This window comes from Arachis hypogaea, chromosome 16 (assembly GCF_003086295.3).
Source record: "Arachis hypogaea cultivar Tifrunner chromosome 16, arahy.Tifrunner.gnm2.J5K5, whole genome shotgun sequence".
Lineage (NCBI taxonomy): Eukaryota > Viridiplantae > Streptophyta > Magnoliopsida > Fabales > Fabaceae > Arachis > Arachis hypogaea.
Genome location: NC_092051.1, coordinates 24,177,533 through 24,204,406, shown reverse-complemented (window position 1 = coordinate 24,204,406; position 26,874 = coordinate 24,177,533). Strand labels below are relative to the sequence as shown.

Sequence of the window (26,874 nt, the reverse complement as noted above, 5' to 3'; positions counted from 1 at the left end):
AGCTGACTCAGCCAGGAGTGATTGATGCCGAGATCTTAGGTCGGTTACATTACTGGGAGGTTGCACACGTCATAGCCCCCAAGCTCGGCTGGTGTTGTGTTCAGGAACATCGGCCGAGCTTCGATCGTCCATGTCTTTATTTGCGTGCGATAATCGTTTTGGTGGGCTTGGTTTTTGGTTTGTGTGTTTAGTGATTCGTGTCGCTTTTATTGCGCATTTGGTGTCGTTTTAGTTCCCCATGTTTCGTAGTGGGTATGGGTTTAAGTTACCCACTAAAATAGTGGGCTTTGCAATAATCACTTCTTTCGGAACTTACGCCTTCGCCGTTTCTTCTTCTTCCCACCTTATCTTGCTATGTCTTCGAAAGGTTAGTGTTTTCTTTCTCTGTCTTTTACTGTTTTTTTGTCATTCATGGGGGAAAAATTGAAAGAGAAACTAAAAGCTGTGGAGGTTAGGGAAGATGATCCTTACCACTGGGTTAGTGAGGACGTTAAGACCCGGTCGTCTTCTTTTACTAATGTTGACTCCCTTGCTGAGTTGAAAGGGTTGGACTTCGTGAGGAAGGGTTCCGGGGTTAGTGTAGAGTTCCTTCCCTGTTCTAGCGATGATAGGGTTTTTGAGAGGAGAGGGGATTGGTTGTACTTTTACATGTACACTCCCTGCATGCTTGAGCTTGGCGTGCGTTTTCCGTTTTCGCCCTTCGAATGCGATGTTCTTACCCAACTGAACTGCGCTCCCTCGCAGTTACATCCTAACTCCCGGGCGTTCCTTCGCGCCTTCCAGATTCTGATGGATTATCTGTCTTTTCCCTGTTCCCTGCCATTGTTCTTCTCGCTCTTTCAGGCGAAAGGTACTCGAAAAGGTTTGTGGGTTTGCTTTAGCAGTTTCCCTGGTCGTTCCATATTTCTTCTTTATAAGTCTTCTTTTAAAAATTTCAAGTCCCTTTTTGTCAAAGTCCGGTCCATTGAGTCCGAATACCCGTTTTACTTGGACGATGAGCTTTGTGAAAGATTTCCCCTTTATTGGTGTTCTGAGCCTAGTCAAATCCTTGAGGCCTCTGAGCGGAGTGAAGAGGAGGAATTTGTGTTGGATTTTTTGGTTGAGAGCGTTGCTGCCGGGGAGTGCATGTCTATTTCTGATGTATTGCGTTTGTATGACTCGGGTGATGTTGAGGGTTTGAAAACGTATATAGGTAAGGTTTTGTTTTTACTTCTCGTCCGTACTACTATTTTTCTATTTTGTTTATTGTTTCTGTTGGGTATGTTGTAGGAGGACGAGTTCCCTTGCTGAATCCTTTAAAGTTGCAAACTTTTTTAAATAAGAAAAAGGACAAGGTTGTCGGTCAGGCCGAGCATAAGGATGGTGGCGAACAGGCTTTTTCCTCTGTTGGTCGTCCGGCCTCTTCGTTTAAGAGGAAGAGGGATGATGTTTCTTTGGAGGTTATCTCTGAGGCTGACCAGGAAGTCCGTGGTGAGGGGGACCCTGTGTTTGATCGTCAGAAGAAACTTCATGGCTTCATTGCGGGGTCTAACTCTCATTCTCTGTGGAGCGAACAGTTCAACTTTGCCGAGCTTTCTGATCGGGCCTCTCAATACCCTGGGGACATGCTTATGACGCGGTGTGCTGGAATGGAAGCGCTTGGTAAATTTGTTCAGGTATGTTTTTGTTTGTGTTTCTTATTCTTTCAATCTTTTGTATTGTTCTTATGTTACGGATGCTGGGCAGGTGGTTGCTTCTCGCTTACTCTGCGTTGGTCGGACTGTTGAGTGTGTTGGTGCTGATCAGCAAGAAGCTGTCAACAAGGTTTCTTCCATGGAGAAGTCATATACAGCTCGGATTGCTGATTTAGAGAAGGTTGTAAAGGAAAAAGAAGATGTTGCTGTTAGTGCTGTGGCTAGGGCGAAAGAGGCTGAGGAAGAGGTGGTTCGTCTGAGAGATCAGATCCGCTTGTTGCAAGCTGAAGTCATGGAGCATGACGTGGCTAAAGGTCGGCTTACTTCTCGCGTGTACGAGCTAGAGGAGGCTGGAATGGAGATGTTCTCTGATGGTTTTGATCGTGCTGTGAGTCAGATTGCCCTGCTAGCTCCTGATTTTGATTGTAATAAGCTCGATATTACAAAGATAGTTGTAGGTGGAAAGTTAGTTGTAGATGGTACTGTGGAGGAACATGATGAGAATGCTCCTTCTTAGTTTGTTTTGTATTTGTGGCTTTTGTTTTAACTGTCCGAGCTCTAGACTGTTAGTTTTTTGGACTTTGTATGGTGTTTGGCCGACGTTGGGCCGGTTTGATTATTAAGTAGTGGTATTTGGCCGATGTTTCAGGCCAGTTTGATAATATAATATAATATATTTATAGTAAGTATTTTTGTTGTATTTTGTCATCGTTAGGCTTTATTTGAAAAGAATCTAACGCTTTTATTTGGATTTGGGGGGCGTCCGGCCTCGTTAAAACCCTTCCTTAGGCAAAACCCTTTCGTTGGGAAAAAGCTCTAAGGGGGAAAAAGAGTACCTTCATTCGCATTCTATACAGACTAGGACATATACATTTTGAGTGATGAGATGTTCCAGTTTCCTGGAATGGCATTGCCTTGTAATGTTTGGAGTTGATATGCTCCCTTGCCGAGCACTTTGGTGACACGGAAGGGGCCCTCCCAATTTGCGGCGAGCTTGCCATGAGCTGGAGGTCTCCTGGCTTCCTCTGTTCGTCTGAGCACAAGGTCGTCTTTGTTGAATATTCTCGGAATCACCTTCCTGTTATATTTTCTTTCTATTATTTTCTTCTGGGCCCTTTGTTTGATTGCGGCGATTTCCCTGTCCTCTTCAGCTAAGTCAAGCTCGGCGCTCCTGGCCTTTAGGTTTTGTTGTTCATCGTACAGCTCGGTTCTTAGCGTGGGTAATCCGACCTCAATGGGGATCAGGGCTTCCGAGCCATAGACCAACTTGAAGGGTGTTTCGCCTGTAGTGTTATGTATTGTGGTGTTGTAGCCCCAGAGTACTTCGGGAATGAACTCGGCCCATTCTCCTTTTGCGTTGTCGAGTTTCTTCTTTATTGCCTGCAACACAACTCGGTTAGCAGCTTCGGCTTGCCCATTAGTTTGTGGGTGTTCTACCGAGCTAAAACGATGTTGAATATTGAAATTTTTTAGAAATAATCCGAGCTTACTGTCTGTAAATTGTCTACCATTGTCTGATATTATTTCTTTTGGTATCCCAAAGCGGCATATTATATTTCTCCAAATAAAAGATCGTACCTTTTCAGCTCTTATCTTTGCTAAGGGTTGCGCTTCTATCCATTTTGAGAAGTAATCTATGGATACCAAAAGGAATTTTACCTGTCCTGGTGCTGTTGGGAAGGGGCCGAGGATGTCAAGCCCCCATCTGTAGAAAGGCCAGCTTACCTCCATGCTGTGCAGTACTTCGGCTGGCTTGGTTGAGATCGCCTCATGTTTCTGGCATTTGCCGCATGTTTTGACTTTAGCTATGCAATCTCTCTTTATGGTCGGCCAATAATATCCTGTTCGGATTATTTTTGCGGCGAGAGCTCGTCCTCCTATGTGGTTCCCACATACTCCTTCATGGACTTCATTCATTACTTCTCTGGCCTGGTTTTGGTCTAGGCATCTTAGTAGTGGTTGTGAGAAACCTCGTCTGTATAGCTCTCCTGATATTTTTGTGTAGAAGCTTGCCTTACGTTTGAACTGTTGAGGATGGAGCTCGTCTCTGGGTAATGCACCTGTACATATGTATTCAAGGAAGGGTTTCCTCCAATCGTGGAGGTGGTTAATGTTTTCAATACATAATAATTCAATGCTCGGTTTTGTGAGTGTGTGCTGTGATAATGTTGATGTTTGTGTGTCCGCCCTGGTGGCGGCGAGTTTAGATAGTATATCTGCCCTGACGTTTTGCTCTCTATGCACGTGTAATATGGTGAACGAACTGAAATTTGAAATTAGATCCTTTGCTATGAGCCAGTATTGTTCTAGCAAGGGATCTTTTACCTGGAATTCTCCTCGGATTTGTTGGACCACTAGAAGGGAATCGCAATGTGCCGTTAAGTTCGTTGCTTTGTGGCTTAGGGCGAGCTTTAATCCCGCTATGAGGGCTTCATACTCGGCCTGATTATTGCTTGCCGGGAAGTGAAATTGGAGGGCTTGCTCGGCTACCACCTTATTTCCTTCCTTTAATATCATTCCAGCCCCGCTTCCTTCTCGACTTGACGCCCCGTCTACGTGCAATTCCCATGTTTCAATGTGATCGTGTGGGGTCATCTCTGTGATGAAGTCGGTGAGAACTTGTGCCTTGAGGGCCGATCTTGTCTGAAACTGAATGTCGAACTCTGAGAGTTCAATTGACCATTTGGTCAACCGTCCCGCCAGTTCTGGTTTTGTCAATATTTGTCTCAGTGGATGATTCGTCCTTACTATTATTGTGTGGCTTTGGAAGTAGTGTCTGAGTCTCCTTGCTGTTGTTATCAGTGCAAGGGCGAGTTGTTCTATCTTCGGATATCGTTGCTCGGTTGGTTGCATGACTCTGCTGACGAAGTACACTGGCTGTTGTGTTTTTCCTGTTTCGAGAACGAGGGTCGAGCTTATAGCATAGTTTGAAACAGATAAGTATAAATATAAAGGGTTACCGATTTCTGGTCTTTGTAGAACGGGTGGTGTTGCTAAGATCGCTTTGAGCTCGGAAAATGCTTTCTCGCCTTCCTCTGTCCAATGAAATTTTTTGTTCTTTGATATCGTTTGGAAGAGGTGATATGCTCGGCTTGATGCAGCGGGGAGGAATCGGGATAGCGCAGCTACCCTTCCTGCGAGTTGTTGTACCTCTTTTATCGTTTTAGGGCTTTCCATGTTGAGTATTGCTGAACATTTTTCAGGGTTCGCCTCGATTCCTCGGGATGTGAGCATGAATCCGAGAAACTTTCCCCCCTTTACTCCGAAGGCACACTTCTCGGGGTTCAGTCTCATATTGTAAATTCGTAGTTGACCAAATATTTCCTTGAGGTCTTCACAGTGCGATTTTTCTCTCTTGGTTTTCGCGACCATGTCGTCCACATATATCTCCATGTTGCGTCCTATTTGGTGATGGAAGACTTTGTCCATCAAGCGTTGATAGGTCGCACCTGCATTCTTTAAGCCAAATGGCATTACACGATAACAAAAGTTTCCATGTTCGGTTATGAATGCTGTCTTGCTTTGATCTTCAGGATGCATTAGTATTTGATTATACCCTGAGTATGCATCCATGAAGCTTAAGCTTTCGAAACCTGAAGCGTTGTCTACAAGTTTATCAATGCATGGTAAAGGGTAGGCGTCTTTAGGACATGCTTTGTTCAAATCTGTAAAATCGACGCACATGCGCCATTTACCTGAGTTTTTTCTTACCATTACCACATTCGAGAGCCATGTGGAGAAGCGGATTTCTCTGATGAAGTCGGCTTGTAGGAGTTTACTGGTCTCTTCCAGGGCTGCCTTTGATTTCTCTGTTCCTAGGTTTCTTTTCTTCTGGGCTATGGGTCGGCTCGAAGGATTGGTGGCGAGTTTGTGACAGATGATCTCCGGACTTATGCCCGGCATATCTGCTGGGGTCCAGGCGAATAAGTCTGCGTTGGCTCTTAGCAGCTTTACGAGATCCGACCTTTCTTGCCCTTGTAGTGCTTGACCTATGTATGTTACTTGCTCTGGTTTGGACGTTAGTCGAATTTTTTGGAGTTCGTCAGTTGGTTGTGGTCTCTCTTGTGTGTCTCCTCTGGGGTCGAGTTCGGCTAGGGAAAGGACTTCCTCTCTGGTTTGTACTGATTTGATCTCATGTTGTCTTCCTCTGTTATCCGACCTTTTCAAGCAAGAGTTATAACACTGCCGAGCTTGTTGGCGGTCTGAATGGATCGTTGCTATTTTTCCGTCCTGTGCCTGAAACTTAACACATAGGTGGAAAGTTGATATTACTGCTCTGAACATGTTCAGAGCAGGTCTCCCGAGGATAATGTTATAAGGACTATTGCAATCGACAATCAGGTATTGTATATCAAGTGTTCGGAATGATGCGTTTGCACCTATTGTCGTTTTAAGCCATATATAACCTTTTATGGGTACCCTTTCTCCGGAGAATCCTACCAGTTCTCCGGAGGAGGGTTGTATGAGTTTTTCAGATAAGTTCATCTTTAAAAATGTAGAATGAAAAAGTACGTCTATGCTGCTACCTGGGTCCAAAAGGACCTTTCTTACCAGTAGGTCGCCTGTCTGGATAGAAATTACGACCGGGTCGTCCAGGTGTGGGGCGGCCGAGCACATATCCGCTTTATTGAAGGTGATCTCTAAATCTGGTGCGTCGCTCTTGTTTGGAGGTGAGGCTCCTTCTATGGCTAGCATGGCTCGGTAACTCCGTTTCCTGGCCGATGTTGTTTCGCCACCTCCAGCGAATCCCCCGGAGATGCAGTTTATGACTGCCTTGGGTAGGTTGTTGTTTGGCCACTTTTCCTTGTTTACTGAAGTTGGTTGCCTTTCCTCCCTGCCTCGGTCGTCTTCCTTATGCTTCCTCCCCTCAATGTATTTGTCCAATAGGCCTTGCCGTGCAAGCCTTTCCAAAAGGTCTTTGGCTATTATGCATTCGTCGGTGGTGTGTCCGTATTTTTTATGGAAAGCACAATGTTTGGTTTTGTCTACAAACCTCTGGTCTTGGTAACTGCCTGCCCTTATTGGGGGTTTTATAATCTTGGCATTGAGTATTTCCTTGATTATCTTTTCCCTTCTTGTGTTGAATCTGGTGTAATTGTCAAACTTCGGAGTGAGCTTGAACGTTTTGCCGACCTCCCTGTTGTGGGTCGATCTCATTGATCGTTCCTCCTCCCTTATGGGTTTCCTTTCCGTTTTGTTGGCCTCGCGTAGTTCTTCAATTTCCATTTGTCCGGCTGCCCTTTCCCTGAACTCCTCCAGTGTCTTCGGTTTGGTGATGGCGATCGTTTCTCTGAATTTGCCAGGTCGGAGGCCGGCCTTAAGCGCATGGAGATGGACAGCCGGATCTAGGTCGGGTATTTCCATGGTCGCCTCTGCAAACCTGGTCAGGTAATCTTTTAGGCTCTCCTGCGGACCTTGGCGGATCGTGCCGAGGTAATCTGATCCGTGGACGTATATTCTTGCTGCGGCGAAGTAATCAATGAAAGACTTCGCCAGCTCTTCAAATGATGAGATTGAACCTGCAGGCAGTTTTGAGAACCAAAGCAAAGCTGCTCCGTCAAGATATGTCGGGAATGCCCTGCAAAGTACAGGTTCATTGTTAGGACCGTTAAAAAACATCATAGATTGAAATTTCTTAATGTGAGCCCGGGGGTCACCAATCTCCTTATACGGCTCAAGTGAGGAGGGGAGTGTGAAATGTTTTGGCATTTGAAAATTTGTGATTTCTTCGGAAAACGGGTTGTCCAAGGTTAGTCTCTCTTTCGGTGGGTCAGCGATCAGCAGGTCAGGTGCGCCCTGGGAAGATCTTTTGGAACTTCCCTCGCCTATCTGGTTGGCGCTATTTCGTGCTGATAGTTCGGCTAGTCTTTTGACTTCCGCTTGAAGTTCCGCCATTTGGGCCATGAGTTCGGCCTGTGTGAATTGAGGGACTCCGTTGTCAGCCATGACTGGGGCCCGTGCTATCCTGCGAAGAGAAACTCAAGAGATAGAAATATAATAGAGAATCGTGGGGTTAGTGTTATCGGCCCCACGGTGGGCGCCAAATGTTCCGTTCGAGTAATTCGAGGAGTAAGCTAGGCCTTGGGAGCTTGTTTGGTCCGGGCGAGCTTACACGTCCGCTGGGATCAGCGTGGCAAGGGTCCTCGAATGTCTCTGAAACACGGTGGTGGGAGTACCTGCAAAAGCACTCCGATGCTTAAGTCAGAATCTGTATTTATCAAAGAAGAAAGAGTATTAAATAAGAGAAGAGAATACTGTGTCTCCCAAGGGCTGTGGTTTCTGTTTTTATAAGTGAGGTGTGAGTTAGTTGCGATACCAAATGACCGGGATTGTTTGTTAGTATCTTTTCAGTTCCGAGGAGTCGTCACGTGCTTCTTTTCAGCGTATCTTGCTGTGATGGGTTTCGGTTAGAGGATAAAGCTGACTCAGCCAGGAGTGATTGATGCCGAGATCTTAGGTCGGTTACATTACTGGGAGGTTGCACACGTCAGAAGATATTCATTAATTCATATCATCCGCAACAAAGCTACTAATTATTACTATTCGATCAGGTTACATAATTTAGCTTATTAAACAACGATGATTTAACTTTGATAAAAGTAGTTCAAAAAGGGATGGATGGCGCTCAACTACTTCTGGAAAACCACACTATTGTATGAAGATAGATTTTTTATAATTTATGGTGTTAATAATATATACATATATAACGTGATAAGAATGAATAGACAATTAATACAAAGATTGGAGATGTGAGATTTTCTCCTTTTCCATATGTATTATTCGACGTATGGCATTTAAAATTTAAAATAATAACAAAAAATGGGAAATATCATTCGCAAAATGGATAAGAGATATTAAAAGTATGAACCCTATGTATAGACGTATAGTAGTATAGTGGCCAGCCAACCCCGATGCAGTTATGTAATAATTAATTTAGGCAGCAGAGTCATGCCACTAAAACGAGTTGTAAGTAGCTGATCTAAATCACTCTAATTACTGATGCACCTTCAGAAAGGTGAGTTAGTTTGGTGGTGGATGGTGGAAATAAGAAGAAATTACGTACTTGACTTTTTTTGTTATGTGCAATTGGATTGAACTCAGGTTCATCTGTGTGATATGTATATGGTAGAGACATAGTATGCATGAATTTTTTTTTAAATAAATATTTTATTTAATTACCAATTTGGATACAATTTATGCTTTTACATCCTATTACTTATCTCCTTTACACATAAATGATTTATTATGAATATTTATAAATATAAAAATATAATTTTTTAAAATAATAAAAATATTAATAATTTAATTTGGATAAATTTAATAAATAAAAATAAATAAATTTTGTTATTATTTAGATAGAATAAAATATTAATAAATGTTTTAGTTGCGTGTTAAATTAAAAAAAAACTTCAAATATAGCAACAGTTATAAAAATTGCGTTGGTTTTATTTGGGTCAAAATTCTCTCTCACTATGTGTGTAGTTTTTCATGTTTTTTCAATTTTTCACGTTTTGCGTCAACTAACTCTCCTTCTTCTCTATAATATTTAAGCAACCAGCCTTCCTTCTTTATCATCCATTCAAAATTTTAAATCCTACCATTATTTTTTTTTAAAATTATTTTAATTATTTAATTAGATTTAAAATCATCCACTATTCTCTAAAAAAGATTTAAAAGAGCGAAAAACAGGAGTAGAAGAGAATACGAAAATTTAAAACAATTATCTAAAAGAGTCTCTACATTAATCTAATATTTTATTTTTTTTAATGTGCAGTTACTGTAATCGAATAGTAGGCGATTTCAAATCTAAATAATAGGAATCAGGAAGAAAAACTAATAAATGAGAAATTTAAATAAGTGATAAAAAAGATGTCAAATTAAAAGAATTAGAAGTTAAATATTCTTTGTATTCATTACAAATTTAAAAATAAATTTAAATAAAATTTTTATATTTTCTTTTAAGTATTTAAAATTTGAATTATTTTAATTGTAATTTTTTTATAATAATATGTATATCTTGTTTTTTGTGTAAATGAGATAATTATAAATATATCTCATAATATTTATATATTTTTTAAAAAATATATATCTCGTTTGTAAATGAGATATAGCTAAATAAAATTGTTATCTATTTTGTATAAATGAGATATATGTATAATTATTTTGTTTATTGTAAATAAAATATATAAAGAGATCTAAAAACATAAATTTAAAGTCTAAAATATCTATTTTAATAAATAAAATAATTAAAATATTTATTTTAAAAAAATTTCTAGTATCTTCTACTTATTAGGTTGGTGGAGAAATAAATGATTTAGGCCAACAAATTGAAACGGCATAACCCAATGGTACAGATTTATTGTATTTTATGATTATATTCCTCCAGAATCCCGATAATAGCCAACAATACCATGTTTATGTGCTCGCTTGTGACATTTTTAGGGTTATCTTAGGTAATTAATGATTTTTTTAAATAATATAAATAATATCTAGTAAAATAAATATTTGATATATCTATTATTTATATTGTTTAATATTTATATTGTCTATCTATATTTTTCTTTTTTTTTTAATTATTTATCTATTGTGTGGCATATAATTTGTTGATGTTGGTCATTTTTAGAGGTTTAGAATCAAGTTACATAAGGAATGGCATTCAGGCATCATGTATGCATCATGGTTTATAAATCCTGTCCAAGCGACTTGCTTCAACCCATCAGCAGAACACTTACATATATGTGGCAGGTAGCTCAACTACCTCATTCAACTGATCATATCACATTTTGTATGCTGTTGACCACGGACTTGAAGAATAATGCATTCTTTAATTTTATATCCATAGCTTAATTGGTCAACAGAATGTAAAATCTGCATCTTGTTTTTCACTCATTGCTTGGTTGTCCATTGACCGCCTACAGGCTACAGCAAATATGTTCTCTGTCGCACCGCATTCTCAACAATATATATATATAAAAAAAAAAAGTTAAATTCAAATTCATATTTTCATACACTTTCACGTGTGATTAAGTCTTAAATAAATTATACTTAAACGTCTTGTAATGATGTGTTATGAGAATATTATGGAATATATGGAATTGAATGGCGGCCACGGAAATATTACAAATGGAAGAGAGGCCCCGTGGTAGATAGTAAACTGTGTGCAAACTAAAGGGCGGAAATAATAGAATGATATTTCAAAATTATATAATTGACAAATAAATTTTATAAATATTTTAAAAGTAACAAAAATAAAAAATTATTCTTTTTTATAAATGATAAATAATTTTTATATTTAGTAAATTATTTGTGTATTGAATTTAAACTTTTAAGATATTTAAATAATTATTTAAAAAATAATGTAAAAAACAAAAATTTATATATTTCGGAATTATTTTTTTTAACTATGTAAATTTTGTAGTGTCACCTTTATAATTTATCTTTGAGATAAATATTAAATTGGTACCAAAAATATTCTAGCGCTGATACCGACTTTTATTATTAATAAAATAGTCCATAAATGATTTAAATTTTGATAAGCATGCTCTTAAACTCGTCGGAGCACATCTCTGATAAAAACGATACTGAGGTGGTCTTCGAATTTTGATGATATGACAACCTTGTTAATGTATAATACCTAGGTGGAATTTTAAATGAACCTAATCCGCACTGGAAATCCCCCTAACCCTAATCCCCCTTTTTCCCCAACACACTCTCTCGCTCTCACTCTAAAACGGTGCCTCAATCTTCTAACCTCTATCGCTGACACTGCATTGTCGCCGTCTCATCGCCAGGTCCTCTGCGTCCGCCAGTTCCTATGCCGTCTGTTGCCTCCGTCTACGTTGCGTCATCCTTATACCTTCGCTGATGTCTCCTCAACGTCATCCATGCACATCGTCTCTATGCCTCCTTTGTCTGCGTTGAAGCTGCCGTCTTGGCTCCGCCGTGGTTCGCCTTCTCTGCCTCCGCCTATGCTTTTGCGTGCCGTCTTTCTGCCACCTCGAGTCCGTCTTTGCGGCTCTATCTCTCTGGCAGCATCAATTTGTCTCCGTAACTCTTGTCTCTCTCACATATGCCTTCTCCTCGGGTGTTTTACACTGTTGTGACGAAAAGGGAGAATAAATCAGACCGTCCGATTTGATGGGAGAGTAACCAAACGGTCCGATTAGGATATACAAACTAAACTGTCCGATTTGCGTTCTTCTGCCATGTGTCGCGCATATAGCTCTCTCTCCACCCGTAATATAGTGTGTGCTCTCTCTCTCTCTCTCACCCATCCCTTTCGCACAACCTAGTGACCCACACACCAAAAACCTGAAGCCCCACCATTCTCTCCTCTCTTCCTTCTTCTTCAACTTCAAATTTAGCTTGTTCCTTCATCATCCAACAACAAAAAAAATTAATAATGCCTAAAAGACCCAAACTAAAAGCGGTTAATTGGTCTGAGTTTCGCATTGTTAATTATCTCAATCATTTTAATTATGTAAGTTATTATTATTAAATTTTTTAATTTAGTAAAAATAATAGTGACAATATTAGAGAATAATAGTTATTATTTGTTAATAATATGATCTGTGGAATTGTTAGACATGTTCTTTTATTTAGTTAGTAAATGCTAGCGAGAAAATATATTTTTAGTGTATTTAGTAATAATTATTAAAATTATATTTTAAACGTATTTAAATTTTATTAATTATTAGAAGCTATTTTGATAAAATAAATTTTGAATATTTTTGTAAAATAAATATATTAGTTATGTGTAATGAAAATTAGATATTTTTAAATTTTAATAATTAGTTAATTGTTGTTAGATATTTAAAATATATGTTTATTGTATCGTAATGTTTTTAAACTTTTGGATATAATATTGTTATCATTATAATAACGTTAGTTGAGTAATTAATATATATTGTTCCGAGAGTTACCTAAAATTGGGTTGCTATTGGGTCAAGACGTGAGGTCCAAGCTCCCTTTATGGCAGCGTCCAACTATTTTTATCGCCGAGGTGCCACCGTCCGAGTTCCTCGTGAGGAGGTGGGGGTGATACTTGCAAAGGAATCCGATGCCTAAGTTAGCAAGGATTTAAACAGGTTTTTAAGTAGATTGGGTCTAAAATATACCTGAGAGCGTCAGTGCATTTATAATAGAACGTTGAACCATCTTTTAGAGTAGTTCCACCTTTATTGGTGGATAATTGTTCTCTCTTTTTAGGGAAGTTGATGATATCTTCCTTCTAGTTAATCATTTAGATAATTAGGGTTGAGCTACCGTTGTCATATCTGACCTCTATGGGTCAGATAGGTAGATGAAGCCACCTTTTTTGGTGGACTTTTATTCTTATTGGGCCTGGTTTTGGGTCAGGGTATGAACAGTGTCCCTATTTGAGTCCGAGCATTTATGAGGTCGGGCTCAAGCATTGGTGGATTTACTCTTTTATCTTGGATAAACCGCCTTTCTAGGGTAAGTCGGGCACTCGACATGTTTTTGAAATGTCAAGCACGTTCTTTCTTTGGTTTTGGTTACCTTGGTAACCATACACGCCATTAATGAGGGGTGCGAAATGACACTTTTTGCCCCTAATGTCTTATAAATACTTCATTTTTCTTCTTTCTTCCTTTTTTTGCTTTCTTCATATTGCTTCGTCTTCGTCTCCTTCCATTATTTTCGCAACCTTTGTTCTTCTTTCAAGATTTCTTTATCTTGTATTTTAGGTGTTCTCATTCGTTCACTGGAGGCTTTGGATCGTACGTTCTCTTGCTGTTGAAGTGCTCTTTTCCTATTTCGCACTTCTTTCCAGGTTATTTTTTTACCCCCTTCTTCTTGCTCTGTTTCTTACGTTCTGCTTTGCCACTTTTGTGTTTGTTGATTGAAAATTTTCTTGCTTTTTCGTTCTTGGATTTCTTAAATGGCATCATTTTTTTTATCGGCATTGGCAAATATTTCTGAAAATGGGATTTAGCCTTGGAAATTTTGCATAGGTCCTGGTCTTTATTTGTTACTGGTGAGTGGGATTTTCATGCTTGTGTTGCCTCCAAATGGTGCCACTTTATATGTTAAAAGATACCATTTTTGTATCTGATAATGTGATGATAGTTTGTGTTTATGAGAAAATGTAAGAACTGTAATCTTTTGATGACGACCCGACTTCCCGATTTCTTGTGACGTTTTCCTTGTTTGTTGTATTGTAGGTATAGCTTGTATGTCTCGGTCAATTATTCATAACATGTCATCTAAAGTTTTATCTGACCTGACCTGGGTATATATATCTGTTCTTACTTTTATCCTTGTTATTGATAGAGAGTATGCCGAGATCTTTCGTAGGCACCATAGGTTGTGTGAGAATCGAGAGGATGAGCATCGATATGAGATCTTAGTGGCTGATCCTGAGGAGAGGGTTTGTTTTTCTCGGCTTGATAGGTGGGAACGTCATTTCATATATGTGTATGATTGCTTTTTTTACAAAATGAGGGGTTGCTCTTCCTTTCTCTGATTTTGAGTTTGATGTCCTTAAATTCTGCAATGTTGCTCCTACCCAATTGCATCCCAATTCTCGGGGTTTCTTGAAAATATACCAACTTTTTTGTCAAAAACTTGATGTCGGACCTTCTCTTAAGGTCTTCTTTTATCTTTTTGTCCTCACCAAACCCTATATCTCCAAAAAAAGGTTGAATTTCTTTCCGAGCTATTCAGGTTAGAAATTTTTTTGCCATATTTGATGAGTCTTTTCATGATTTCAAGAATTACTTTTTTAGGGTTCGTGCTGTGGAAGGTGTATGACCTTTCCTTCTTAGTGAGGGGGATGAGCCTATTTTTCTTTTATATTGGGAGGAAAAACCTGTAATAGTTAAGCACAACCTAGATGATTTAGATGAGATTGAGGAGAGTGTAGTCAGGTTGTTCCAAGAGTTTTGGGGTCGAGCTCCTTATCTAGATACTAAAAGATATTTAGGAAATCCGAGTCAGCCTCAGTCTGAGCTAGGTAGTCTTCTTTTCCATTTTATAGTCATTTTATCAAAATGATTTCAGTGACTAACGTAATTTGACTTTTGTATCGTGTAGAAAAAGATAGCTCCCAAGTTGGCTACTATGAAAACACTTCAGACTGCAAAGAAGAATGTTGTTGCCCGACTTTTCCTTGCCCTCTAAGTCAAACTCGGGCACCTCAACCTCTTTAAAGATTACTCCCGATCCGGCTCCTCGGCCGACCCCTCCTCCTTCTAGCTCGGCTAAATTAACAGCATGTCCTCCTCTTTGTAGGGCTTTGATGCCCTTTCTTGGAGTGAAAAGAACATCCTCTCCCATAACTTTATCAGCATGGATGATGTTGCCATAAAGAGTCACCTTCAGCTTCTTGCCCAAGGTGGAGTCCGAACAGCCGGTATATACGCAACCTTGGCTAGAGAATTGGGGAAGACTCCCGTTAGTGCTACCCAGAGCGCGTTGACTATCTTATAGGCTGAAGTGGCATCCTTAAGGGAGTCTAAGTAGAAGTGGGAGGAAGAGAGGGAATGACAGAGGATAAATGTCGGTAAAGAATTTCTCAATAAAATCACGTTGCAAGTGTAGATCTAAACCGACAATTAAACCTCAATCAACATTTAATTAGGTTGTCACAAGTACAGACCCCAATAAAAATAAATCAAAGTATTCAAACCTCGGGTCGTCTCTCAAGGAATTGCAGGGAAGTGTGTTTATTATTGGTTATGATGTACTTCTTTTTGGGGTTTTGAAATAAGGAAAAAGAAATGTAAATAGCAAGAAGGTAAAGAAAACTCAAATGGTAAAAAGATCTTGGCAAGGGTGATAAACCCATATTTTATGATATATATTGTGCTCAATTCAAGAGATTCATTCAATCCTTCACTCACTTATTCATGTAAATTGCATGGTTTTACTTTCCCTTCCTCATTATGTGATATATGTGAAATACATGTTTCCTATGCTTTAAAAATAATTATTTTAATTACCCTTTATTACCATTCGATGCCGTGATTTGTGCGTTAAGTAGTTTCAGATCTCCTAAGGCAGGAATGACTTAAAGGATGGAAAGGAAACATACAAAAATGGAAGGAAAGCACAAAATGGAGTTTTTAAGGAAACTGGCAGCGACGCGAACGCGTGCCTTAAGCAGACACAGATGACGCGGACGCGTGACCGAAGCGAACGCGTGATAAAGAAAACTCCAGATGACGCGACCGCGTGACCCACGCAGACGCGTGACAGACGCCATGCACCAGAAATTACAGAAAATGCTCCCAGCGATTTCTGAAGTCCTTTTTGGCCCAGATCCAAGTCCAGAAGGCACAGATTAGAGGTTATGAAGTGGGAGAATGCATCCATTAAAAGAGAGATCTCCAATTTATTCACTTTTCATAGTTTAGATGTAGTTTTTAGAGAGAGAGAGAGAGGTTCTTTCCTCTCTCTTAGGTTTTAGGATTAGGATTTCTATTTATTATTTCAAGTTAATATCCCATCTCTTTATCAGGTTCAACGTTTCCTTTTTAATTACTTTGATAAATTAATTTATGAATTCTTCCATGTTACACATGATTCTCTTGATTAATGTTATCTGAGATATTTCAGTTTATGATTGCTTTCTTTTATTCATGCTACTGTTGCTTCCAATCTGAAGATATTTTTATTCGAGTAAGTTTATTTTTCCCCTTTTGGCTTGGGTTGATTAATTGGTAACTCTTGAGTTATCAAACTCAAACGTGATTGATAATTGTTGTCTTTGCTAATTGAATTGAACCTCAATAACTCCAGTCCTTTCTTAGGAATTAACTAGGGCCCGAGGATCTAACTAATTAGTCACTTGACTTTCTTTTGCTTTAGTAAAGGTTAACTAAGTGGGATTAAAACTCAATTCTCATCACCATTGATAAGGATAACTAGGATAGGACTTCCAAATCATCATACCTTGCCTAGAGTTTATTTTACAGTTATTTATTTATTTTATTTGTCATTTAAATTACTTGTTCCTTATTTTCAAAACCCCAATTTACAAAACTCATAACCAATAATAAGAACATACCTCCCTGCAGTTCCTTGAGAAGACGACCCGAGGTTTAAATACTTCGGTTACCAATTTATTTAGGGGTTTGTTACTTGTGACAACCAAAACATTTGTAAGAAAGGTTGATTGCTCGGTTTAGAAACTATACTTGCAACGAGGATTTATTCTGAATTCTAAACCATCAATCTTCGGCTCTTTCAAAATGGCGCCGTTGCCGGGGAACTGCAATCGTGTGCCTTATTATTGGTTATTGTAAATATTTTCTTTTAATTGTTTATTTATTTTTGTTTTTCCCTTTTTATTTCCATTAGCTACTATGAATTCTCACCCCTCTCGCTTTGAGTTTGGTTCTAATATTGTTGGAAGGAGTGAAAGCTATAACAGGAATATGCATCAAGGTCTAAGCAATCAAAGATGGATGGAGCCAAGAGGATTTGATCAACCCTTTAGGCAACAACACCCTCCAAGACATCATGCACAAAGACCACTATACAATGCAAACCAAGCTAATAAATATGGTGGACAACCTTGTAACTACCAACAAGCTCCACCCTGTGCCTATAGACCATCCTCTCAACATAACTTTGAACCACCACACTCACAAGCTCCTTTTCACCATTCACCACCGTATGATCCTTATTTACCCTAATTCCAATCTAATTACTCCCAAGCACCACCACTTTCCTATGTACCATGTCCAAATCCATCACCTCGAGAATCACAGACTCGTCTCAAGGAAACAGTAGATCAACTTCATACAACCCTTCATCAGCTGGAGCAAGCAATACATCAATTATCTTCCAGACGTTCAAACCCTCAAGGAACTCCAATAGCTTTATGTGGAGAATCTAATGACGAACATAGCATGAAGGAGACAATAGAAACCCCAGAGAACAGTAATGAGCACAACTTTGTTCTGGAACAATTGGCGGAAGCTCTAATTATCCAAGAAGAAGAAGTACTGATTGAAGATTTAGGAGATGCTGAACCTCCATGGGAATCCAGAGTTGTGAAAAATTCCGTCAAGGACGTTACAATTGATGCTAAGGAGGGTAGTGCACAACCCCCAACACAGGTAGTTCATGAAGAACTAGACGGAATAACCCAAGACGCACGTTTCCTTGATGATGACAATCTCAAATCAAGTTCTCCTAGTAATGAACTTGCATCCGCAAGTGAATTCTCTGAGATTGAAGAACCTTGTCCAAGTGAATACGAAGATGATGCAGAGGTAGATTTCTCTCAACCTCCAATTTATGACTTAAGTGATGAGGAAGACATAGAAGACTTTGATCAAGACACGGATGCATTTGAAGAATTTTGCAAAGAAGTGGAGAAATTCACAGAAGATTACAAGGGAGTAGAACTTACAGAACCACTGGAAACACCTATCCCAAGGCCATTACCACCCAATACAAGCTTCAAGTGGGTACAATCCTTAACCTTTAACTTTATTTTTCCACTTGAATATGGTTTGCTTGAAACAGATGGCCAGCTTAGAGCTCTCTGCGGCTTTAAGAGTAAGAGGAAAATGGCTCGTACTCAGAGCTGGTGTACAAAGTTCAATAAGGTTCCACGCTTCAACTCGAAGTGCACGGATTGGTATCATGTTCAATCGAATGGATCTCGGAAAATGGTTGGTCTTCTTGGTGAGAATCTAATTTCTAAACCGCCCAGACGGAAAAATATAGATCAAGACGAAGGCGGATTTAAAAGCAAAGTTTGGGATCCTGGAATCTATTCTGACATTCGTCACCCCAGGAGCCTGAGAATCTATTTGAAGCTGCTCAGAAGCTTTACATGCCTAGTTTGGGACCCCGGAGGCTGTTGGCATTCCAAACATTGGTGGAGATTTTTGGATGAATTTAAGCACAAGCCACCATAACAAGAAGCTCATCTAATGTCCAACTTAAGGACTTTAACTAAAAGTGCTAGGTGGGAGACAACCCACCATGGTATGATCGTTCCTGTTTCCATTTTATTTCGTTTTGTTTATTTTTATATTGTTTTATTTTTATTGAACCTGGATAGTATTCGTAAGCATTTGCATTGGCATTACATACTGCATAACTGCATAATTGCATATATATATAAAAAAAGGGGCGTGCGACGCAACCGCATCATTTACGCGATCGCGTTAGATGCGAAAACCACCTCCCATGCGTCCGCGTCATTCACGCGGCCGCGTGATCTGGAAATCGCCGTAAAGATCCAACGCCCAGAAAGTTGGGCTGGAATCATGTGGCTATTGTGCGTTTAGCACAAAACGACCCTCGCGGTCGCGTCTCTGACGCGAACGCGTCGCTTGCACAACACCCATCCCAGTGGAGACAGAGAATTGCGCTGAAACGACGCTGGAATTGTGCGTTTAGCACAATTTCCAGCAACGCGGTCGCATGCCTCACGCGACCGCATCATTCATCCCTTTACCCATTCCATGCGATCGCATGACTCACGCGATCGCATCAACCCCCATTCCGCCCCAGCCACGCGACCGCGTGCCCCACGCGTCTGCGTGGATTCAAATTCATTAACCCCCAGTGACGCGAAACCCTACCCCATCGCGCCCCCAATACCTTTCTTCTTCCTCTCTTCTCTGCAACCCTCCTTCCTCCACCACCCAACCACCAACACTTCCAGCCACCACCACCGACCACCGCACCGCCCCACCACCACACCCCATCGCCGAAAACTACCCCTCCTTCTTCCTTCCCCCCTCCTTCTTCTTCTCCCTTAACCCTTACTCCTCCCATTATCCCTACCCGATACCCCTACCACCGGACAGCCGCCTACCGCCGTGCCATCCACCTTCAACCGCCACGTCAGCCACCACCACCACCACCCCCAGCCATCTCTCTGCCCTACTTTCGTTCATACGCCTACCAGGTTCCGCCAGACGCCATTCTTCTTTCAATTCATAATTAGTTGCATATTTTTCCATTTACGTTCAAAATTAAGCTAGTTAGATATGCATGTTTGTAGTGGATTCTAGGTGGTTAGGTAGCCTAGGATGTGGTTAGTGGATTTAGGCCTGCTAATTGCGCTGTTCGTGCCTTTTGTTTTATCCATTTTGCAATTCTGATGTTGTTGCTGTTCATATGCTGTTCTTTCCTGTTTCATGCTGCTTTTTACACTGCTTTTTCATGTTCATATTCCGTATATGTAATTGCAGCTGTATTTTAATTCATATGAACTGTTCTGCTTGCTGTTTATTACCCGGAAACATCAAATTTTAACCGAAATACTGTCCAAATTTCTGTAAACTATTTTGATTTTCATTCATGTTTTGGTTTGGCAATTTGAATTCTGCTTTACTCAGCTTTTACCGAACCAATTCATGAATGCACGGGCAAGCTTTCTTATTCTTTTCGATTTCCTGGTTAATAAATTGCATTTTTGATGATTCGCTTCCAATTTTTGCTATTTCCATATCTATATGAATCATCATCAACCTGATTTCCTTGTTTGAATATGAGTTGAATGTATCTTATAATTGTGAATTCTTGTTACTTAGAAACCTATCATCATGCCACTTACTCTGACTTTCTTTTTACTAACTCACTTCTTTCAACTCTTGGTGCACGAAATTGTGATCTCAGGCAACGGCGCCAGAAACTCTGTACGCACGTCTTAATAAATTGTTTTTCATTCACAACTTCGATACAACTAACCAGCAAGTGCACTAGGTCGTCCAAGTAATAAACCTTACGTGAGTAAGGGTCGATCCCACGGAGATTGTTGGTATGAGGCAAGCTATGGTCACCTTGTAAATCTCAGTCAGGCGGATATCAAAAGGTTATGGAGTTTTCGAAATTAAATAATAAGTAAACATAAAATAAGGATATAAATACTTATGTATATCATTGGTTAGAATTTCAGATAAGCGTATAGAGATGCATTTGTTCCTCTGAACCTCTGCTTTCCTGCTGTCTTCATCCAATCAATCTTACTCCTTTCCATGGCTGGCTTTATGTAAGGATATCACCGTTGTCAATGGCTACTTTTAATCCTCTCTGGAAAATGGTCCGATGCGCTGTCACTGCAAGGCTAATCGTCTGGAGGCATCACCCTTGTCAATGGCTGCATCCCATCCTCTTGTGAAAATGGTCCAAATGCTCTGTCACAGCACGACTAATCATCTGAGGTTCTCGATCATACTGGAATAGGATTCACCCTCCTTTTGCGTCTGTCACTACGCCCAGCACTCGCGAGTTTGAAGTTTGTCACAGTCATTCAATCCCAGAGTCCTACTCGGAATACCACAGACAAGGTTTAGACTTTCCAGACTCTCATGAATGCCGCCATCAATCTAGCTTATACCACAAAGATTCTGATTAAGAGATCCAAGAGATACTCATTCAATCTAAGGTAGAACGGAAGTGGTTGTCAGGCACGTGTTCATAGGGAATGATGATGATTGTCACATTCATCACATTCAGGTTGAAGTGCGAATGAATATCTTAGAAGCGGAATAAGTTGAATTGAATAGAAAAACAGTAGTACTTTGCATTAATCTTTGAGGAACAGCAGAGCTCCACACCTTAATCTATGGAGTGCAGAAACTCTACCGTTGAGAAATACATAAGTGAACATAGGGTAAGCATGGCCGAGTGGCCAGCCTCCCATGGAGGTCTAGAGATCTAAAAATGATCAAAAGATGTCTAATACAATAGTAAAAAGTTCTATTTATAATAAACTAGCTACTAGGGTTTACAGAAGTAAGTAATTGATGCATAAATCCACTTCCGGGACCCATTTGGTGTGTGCTTGAGCTGAGCTTGAATGTTACACGTGCAGAGGCTCTTTCTAGAGTTGAACGCCAGGTTGTAACGTGTTTCTGGCGTTCAACTCTGGTTTGTGACGTGTTTCTAGCGTTTAACTCCAGACAGCAGCGTAGAACTGGTGTTCAACGCCCTTTTACGTCGTCTAAACTCGGCCAAAGTATGGACTATTATATATTGCTGGAAAGCCCTGGATGTCTACTTTCCAACGCAATTGGAAGCGTGCCATTTTGAGTTTTGTAGCTCCAGAAAATCCACTTTGAGTGCAGGGAGGTCAGAATCCAATAGCATTAGCAGTCCTTCTTCAACCTCTGAATCTAATTTTTGCTCAAGTCCTTCAATTTCAGCCAGAAAATACCTGAAATCACAGAAAAACACACAAACTCATAGTGAAGTCCAGAAATGTGAATTTAACATAAAAACTAATGAAAACATCCCTAAAAGTAACTAGATCCTACTAAAAACATACTAAAAACAATGCCAAAAAGCGTATAAATTATCCGCTCATCACAACACCAAACTTAAATTGTTGCTTGTCCCCAAGCAACTGAAAATCAAATAGGATAAAAAGAAGAGAATATACTATAAATTCCAAACTATCAATGAAACATATCTCCAATCAGATGAGCGGGACTTGTAGCTTTTTGCCTCTTGAATAGTTTTGGCATCTCACTTTATCCATTGAAGTTCAGAATGATTAGCATCTATAGGAAATCAGAGTTCAGATTGTGTTATTGATTCTCCTAGTTCAGTATGATGATTCTTGAACACAGCTATTTTATGAGTCTTGGCCGTGGCCCTAAGCACTTTGTTTTCCAGTATTACCACCGGATACATAAATGCCACAGACACATAATTGGGTGAACCTTTTCAGATTGTGACTCAGCTTTGCTAAAGTCCCTAATTAGAGGTGTCCAGGGTTCTTAAGCACACTCTGTTTTTACTTTGGACCTTGACTTTAACCGCTCAGTCTCAAGTTTTCACTTGACACCTTCACGCCACAAGCACATGGTTAGGGACAGCTTGGTTTAGCCGCTTAGGCCAGGATTTTATTCCTTTAGGCCCTCCTATCCACTGATGCTCAAAGCCTTGGGATCCTTTTTATTACCCTTGCCTTTTGGTTTTAAGGGCTATTGGCTTTTTGCTCTTGCCTTTTGGTTTTAAGAGCTTTTGGCTTTTTCTGCTTGCTTTTTCTCTTTTTTTTTTCTGCAAGCTTTGTTCTTTGCTACTTTTTCTTGCTTCAAGAATCATTTTTATGATTTTTCAGATTATCAAATAACATGTCTCCTTATCATCATTCTTTCAAGAGCCAACATATTTAACATTCTTAAACAATAACTTCAAAAGATATATGCACTGTTCAAGCATTCATTCAGAAAACAAGAAGCATTGTCACCACATCAATATAATTAAACTAAGTTCAAGGATAAATTCGAAACTCATGTACTTCTTGTTCTTTTGAATTAAAACAGTTTTCATTTAAGAGAGGTGATGGATTCATAGGACATTCATAACTTTAAGACAAAGTTACTAGATACTAATGATCATGTAATGAAGACACAAACATGGATAAGCACTTAACATAGAGAAAATGAAAAACAGAGAATGTAAGAACAAGGAATGAGTCCACCTTAGTGATGGTGGCGTTTCCTTCTTGAGGAACCAATGATGTCCTTGAGCTCTTCTATGTCTCTTCCTTGTCTTTGTTGCTCCTCCCTCATTGCTTTTTGATCTTCTCTTATTTCATGAAGGATGATGGAGTGCTCTTGATGTTCCACCCTTAGTTGTCCCATGTTGGAACTTAATTCTCCTAAGGAGGTGTTGATTTGCTCCCAACAGTTTTGTGGAGGAAAATACATTTGAGGCATCTCCGGGATCTCATGGTGATGAGCTTCATGCGTCTCTTGAGATCCATGAATGGGCTCTCTTGCTTGCTCCATCCTTTTCTTAGTGATGGGCTTCTCTTCCTCAATGGGAATGTCTCCTTCTATGAAAGCTCCAGCTGAGTAACATAGATGGCAAATAAGATGAGGAAAAGCTATCCTTGCCCAAGGAGAGGGCTTTTCGGCTATTTTGTAGAGTTCAAGGGAGATGACTTCATGAACTTCTACTTCTTCTCCAATCATGATGCTATGGATCATGATGGCCCGATCCACAGTAACTTCAGATCGGTTGCTAGTGGGGATGATGGAGCGTTGGATGAACTCCAACCATCCTCTAGCCACAGGCTTGAGGTCCAGTCTTCTTAATTGAACCGGCTTGCCTTTGGAGTCAATCTTCCATTGAGCTCCTTCCACACATATGTCCATGAGGACTCGGTCCAACCTTTGATTAAAGTTGACCCTTCTAGTGTAGGGGCGTGCATCTCCTTGCATCATAGGCAAGTTAAACGCCAACCTCACATTTTCCGGACTAAAATCTAAGTATTTCCCCCGAACCATTGTAATATAATTCTTTGGGTTTGGGTTCTTACTTTGATCATGGTTCCTAGTGATCCATGCATTGGTATAGAACTCTTGAACCATTAGGATACCGGCTTGTTGGATGGGGTTTGTTAGAACTTCCCAACCTCTTCTTTGGATTTCATGTCGGATCTCCGGATACTCATTATTCTTGAGCTTGAAAGGGACCTCAGGGATCACATTCTTCTTGACCACAACATCATAGAAGTGGTCTTGATGAGCTTTGGAGATGAATCTTTCCATCTCCCATGACTCGGAGGTGGAAGCTTTTGTCTTCCCTTTCCCTTTTCTAGAGGATTCTCCGGTCTTGGGTGCCATCAATGGTAATGGAAAAACAAAAAAGCTTATGCTTTTGCCACACCAAACTTAGAATATTGCTCGCCCTCGAGCAAGAGAAGAAATAATAGATGAAGAAGAAGAAGAAAATATGGAGGAGAGGGGGGAGGGGTGTATTCGACCAAGAAGGGGAAGAGAGGGTTGTGTTGTGTGAAAATGAAGAAGAATGGAGGGCTTTATATAGGGAAGGGAGGGGGGTAAGGTTCGGCCATAAGGGTGGTTTTTGGGTGGGAAATTGATTTTGAATTTTGAAGGTAGGTGGGGTTTATGAGGTAGGTTTATGGGGAAGAGTGGATGGATGTGAGTGGTGAAGTGGTGATAGGGAAGAGAGATTGAGGTGATTGGTGAAGAGTTTTGGGGAAGAGTATTTATGGGATTGTGTGAAAGAGGGGTGAGAAGAAGTGAGTGGAGGTAGGTGGGGATCCTATGGGGTCCACAGATCCTGAGGTGATCCTGTGGGGTCCACAGATCCTGAGGTGTTCAAGGATTTACAACCTTGCACCCATTAGGCATGTAAAATGCCCTTGCACACAACTCTGGGTGTTCAGCGCCAGATTGGTGCTTGTTCTAGGCGTTGAACGCCCATTTGTTGCCCATTTCTAGCGTTGAACGCCAGAACTATGCTTGTTTTGGGCGTTCAGCGCCAGCTCTTCTCCAGGGTGCAATTCTGGCGTTCAAATGCCCAGATGCTGCCCATTTTGGGTGTTCAGCGCCAGAACCATGCTCTGTTTTGGCGTTGAACGCCAGCCAGATGCTTCTTACTGGCGTTTAAATGCCAGTAAGGTCTTCCTCCAGGGTGTGATTTTTCTTCTGCTGTTTTTGATTCCGTTTTCAATTTTTATATTTATTTTGTGACTTCACATGATCATGAACCTAATAAAACATGAAAGAACAAGAAAAATAAAATTAGATAAATAAAAATTGGGTTGCCTTCCAACAAGCGCTTCTTTAATGTCAATAGCTTGACAGTGGGCTCTCATGGAGCCTCACAGATGTTCAGAGCATTGTTGAGACTTCCCAACACCAAACTTAGAGTTTGACTGTGGGGGCTCTGGTTGACTCTGTTTTGAAAGAAGCTTACTGTGCCTCTTTTCCATGTTTACAGAAGGGTAACCTTGAGTTGTAAACACAAGGGAGTCCTCATTCAATTGAAGGACTAATTCACCTCTGTCAACATCAATCACAGCTCTTGCTATGGCTAGGAAAGGTCTTCCAAGGATGATGGATTCATCCTCATCCTTCCCAGTATCAAGGATTATGAAATCAGCAGAGATGTAAAGGCCTTCAACCTTTACTAACACGTCCTCTACTTGTCCATAAGCCTGTTTTCTTGAATTGTCTGCCATCTCTAATGAGATTTTAGTAGCTTGCACCCCAAAGATTCCCAGTTTCTCTATTATAGAGAGGGGCATGAGGTTTATCCCTGAACCAAGGTCACACAGAGCCTTTTCAAAGATCATGTTGCCTATGGTACAAGGTATTATGAACTTTCCAGGATCCTGTTTCTTCTGAGGCAATGTCAATTGATCCAGATCACTTAGTTCATTGGTGAACAAGGGAGGTTCATCTTCCCAAGTCTCAATACCAAATAATTTGGCATTCAGCTTCATGATTACACCAAGGTACTTGGTAACTTGCTCTTTAGTAACATCCTCATTCTCTTCAGAAGATGAATACTCGTCAGAGCTCATGAAGGGCATAAGGAGGTTCAATGGAATCTCTATGGTCTCTAGATGAGTCTCAGATTCCTTTGGTTCCTCAAAGGGAAACTCCTTATTGATCACTGGACGTCCCAGGAGGTCTTCCTCACTGGGATTTACGTCCTCCCCTTCTTCTCTAGGTTCGGCCGTGTTGACTATGTCAATGGCCTTGCACTCTCCTTTTGGATTTTCTTCTGTATTGCTTGGGAGAGTACTAGGAGGGATTTCAGTGATCCTTTTACTCATCTGGCCCACTTGTGCCTCCAAATTTCTAATGGAGGACCTTGTTTCATTCATGAAACTTACAGTGGCCTTAGATAGATCAGAGACTAAGTTTGTTAAATTAGAGGTATTTTGTTCAGAGTTCTCTGTCTGTTGCTGAGTGGATGATGGAAAAGGTTTACTATTGTTAAACCTATTTCTTCCACCATTATTATAGCCTTGTTGAGGCCTTTGATCCTTCCATGAGAGATTTGGGTGATTTCTCCATGATGGATTATAGGTGCTTCCATATGGTTCACCCATGTAATTTACCTCTGCTATTGTAGGGTTCTCAGGATCATAAGCTTCTTCTTCAGAAGATGCCTCTTGAGTACTGTTGGATGCAGCTTGCACTCCATTCAGACTTTGAGAAATCATATTGACTTGCTGAGTCAATATTTTATTCTGAACCAGTATGGCATTCAGAGTATCAATTTCAAGAACTCCCTTCTTCATAGGCGTCCCATTACTCACAGGATTCCTCTCAGAAGTGTACATGAACTGGTTATTAGCAACCATGTCAATGAGTTCTTGAGCTTCTGCAGGTGTTTTCTTTAGGTGAATGGATCCACCTACAGAAGTATCCAATGACATCTTAGCTAATTCAGACAGACCATCATAGAATATATCCAGGATGGTCCATTCTGA

The 26,874-nt window shown here is 40.2% G+C and overlaps 1 protein-coding gene across 1 annotated transcript; it reads right to left on the bottom strand.

Annotated features, from left to right (window-relative positions):
- Positions 1 to 2,531: 2,531 nt before the first annotated feature.
- LOC112756875 (uncharacterized) lies at positions 2,532 to 7,619 on the bottom strand. Its single transcript, XM_025805487.1, has 2 exons — positions 5,453 to 7,619; positions 2,532 to 5,338 (listed from the first exon to the last, which is right to left on the bottom strand). The coding sequence occupies exons 1-2, from the start codon at positions 7,617 to 7,619 to the stop codon at positions 2,532 to 2,534; spliced, it is 4,974 nt and encodes a 1,657-aa protein (XP_025661272.1).
- Between the last annotated feature and the right edge of the window lie 19,255 nt (positions 7,620 to 26,874).

What these genes read in the sequence shown, in the direction of transcription:
- LOC112756875 (XM_025805487.1), bottom strand. Translation starts at nt 7,619, where the DNA reads ATGGCTGACAACGGAGTCCCTCAATTCACACAGGCCGAACTCATGGCC. An exon ending in GGCAGCCCTGGAAGAGACCA is followed by an intron (nt 5,339 to 5,452) that starts GTAAACTCCTAC and finishes TCGATTTTACAG; the next exon opens with ATTTGAACAAAGCATGTCCT.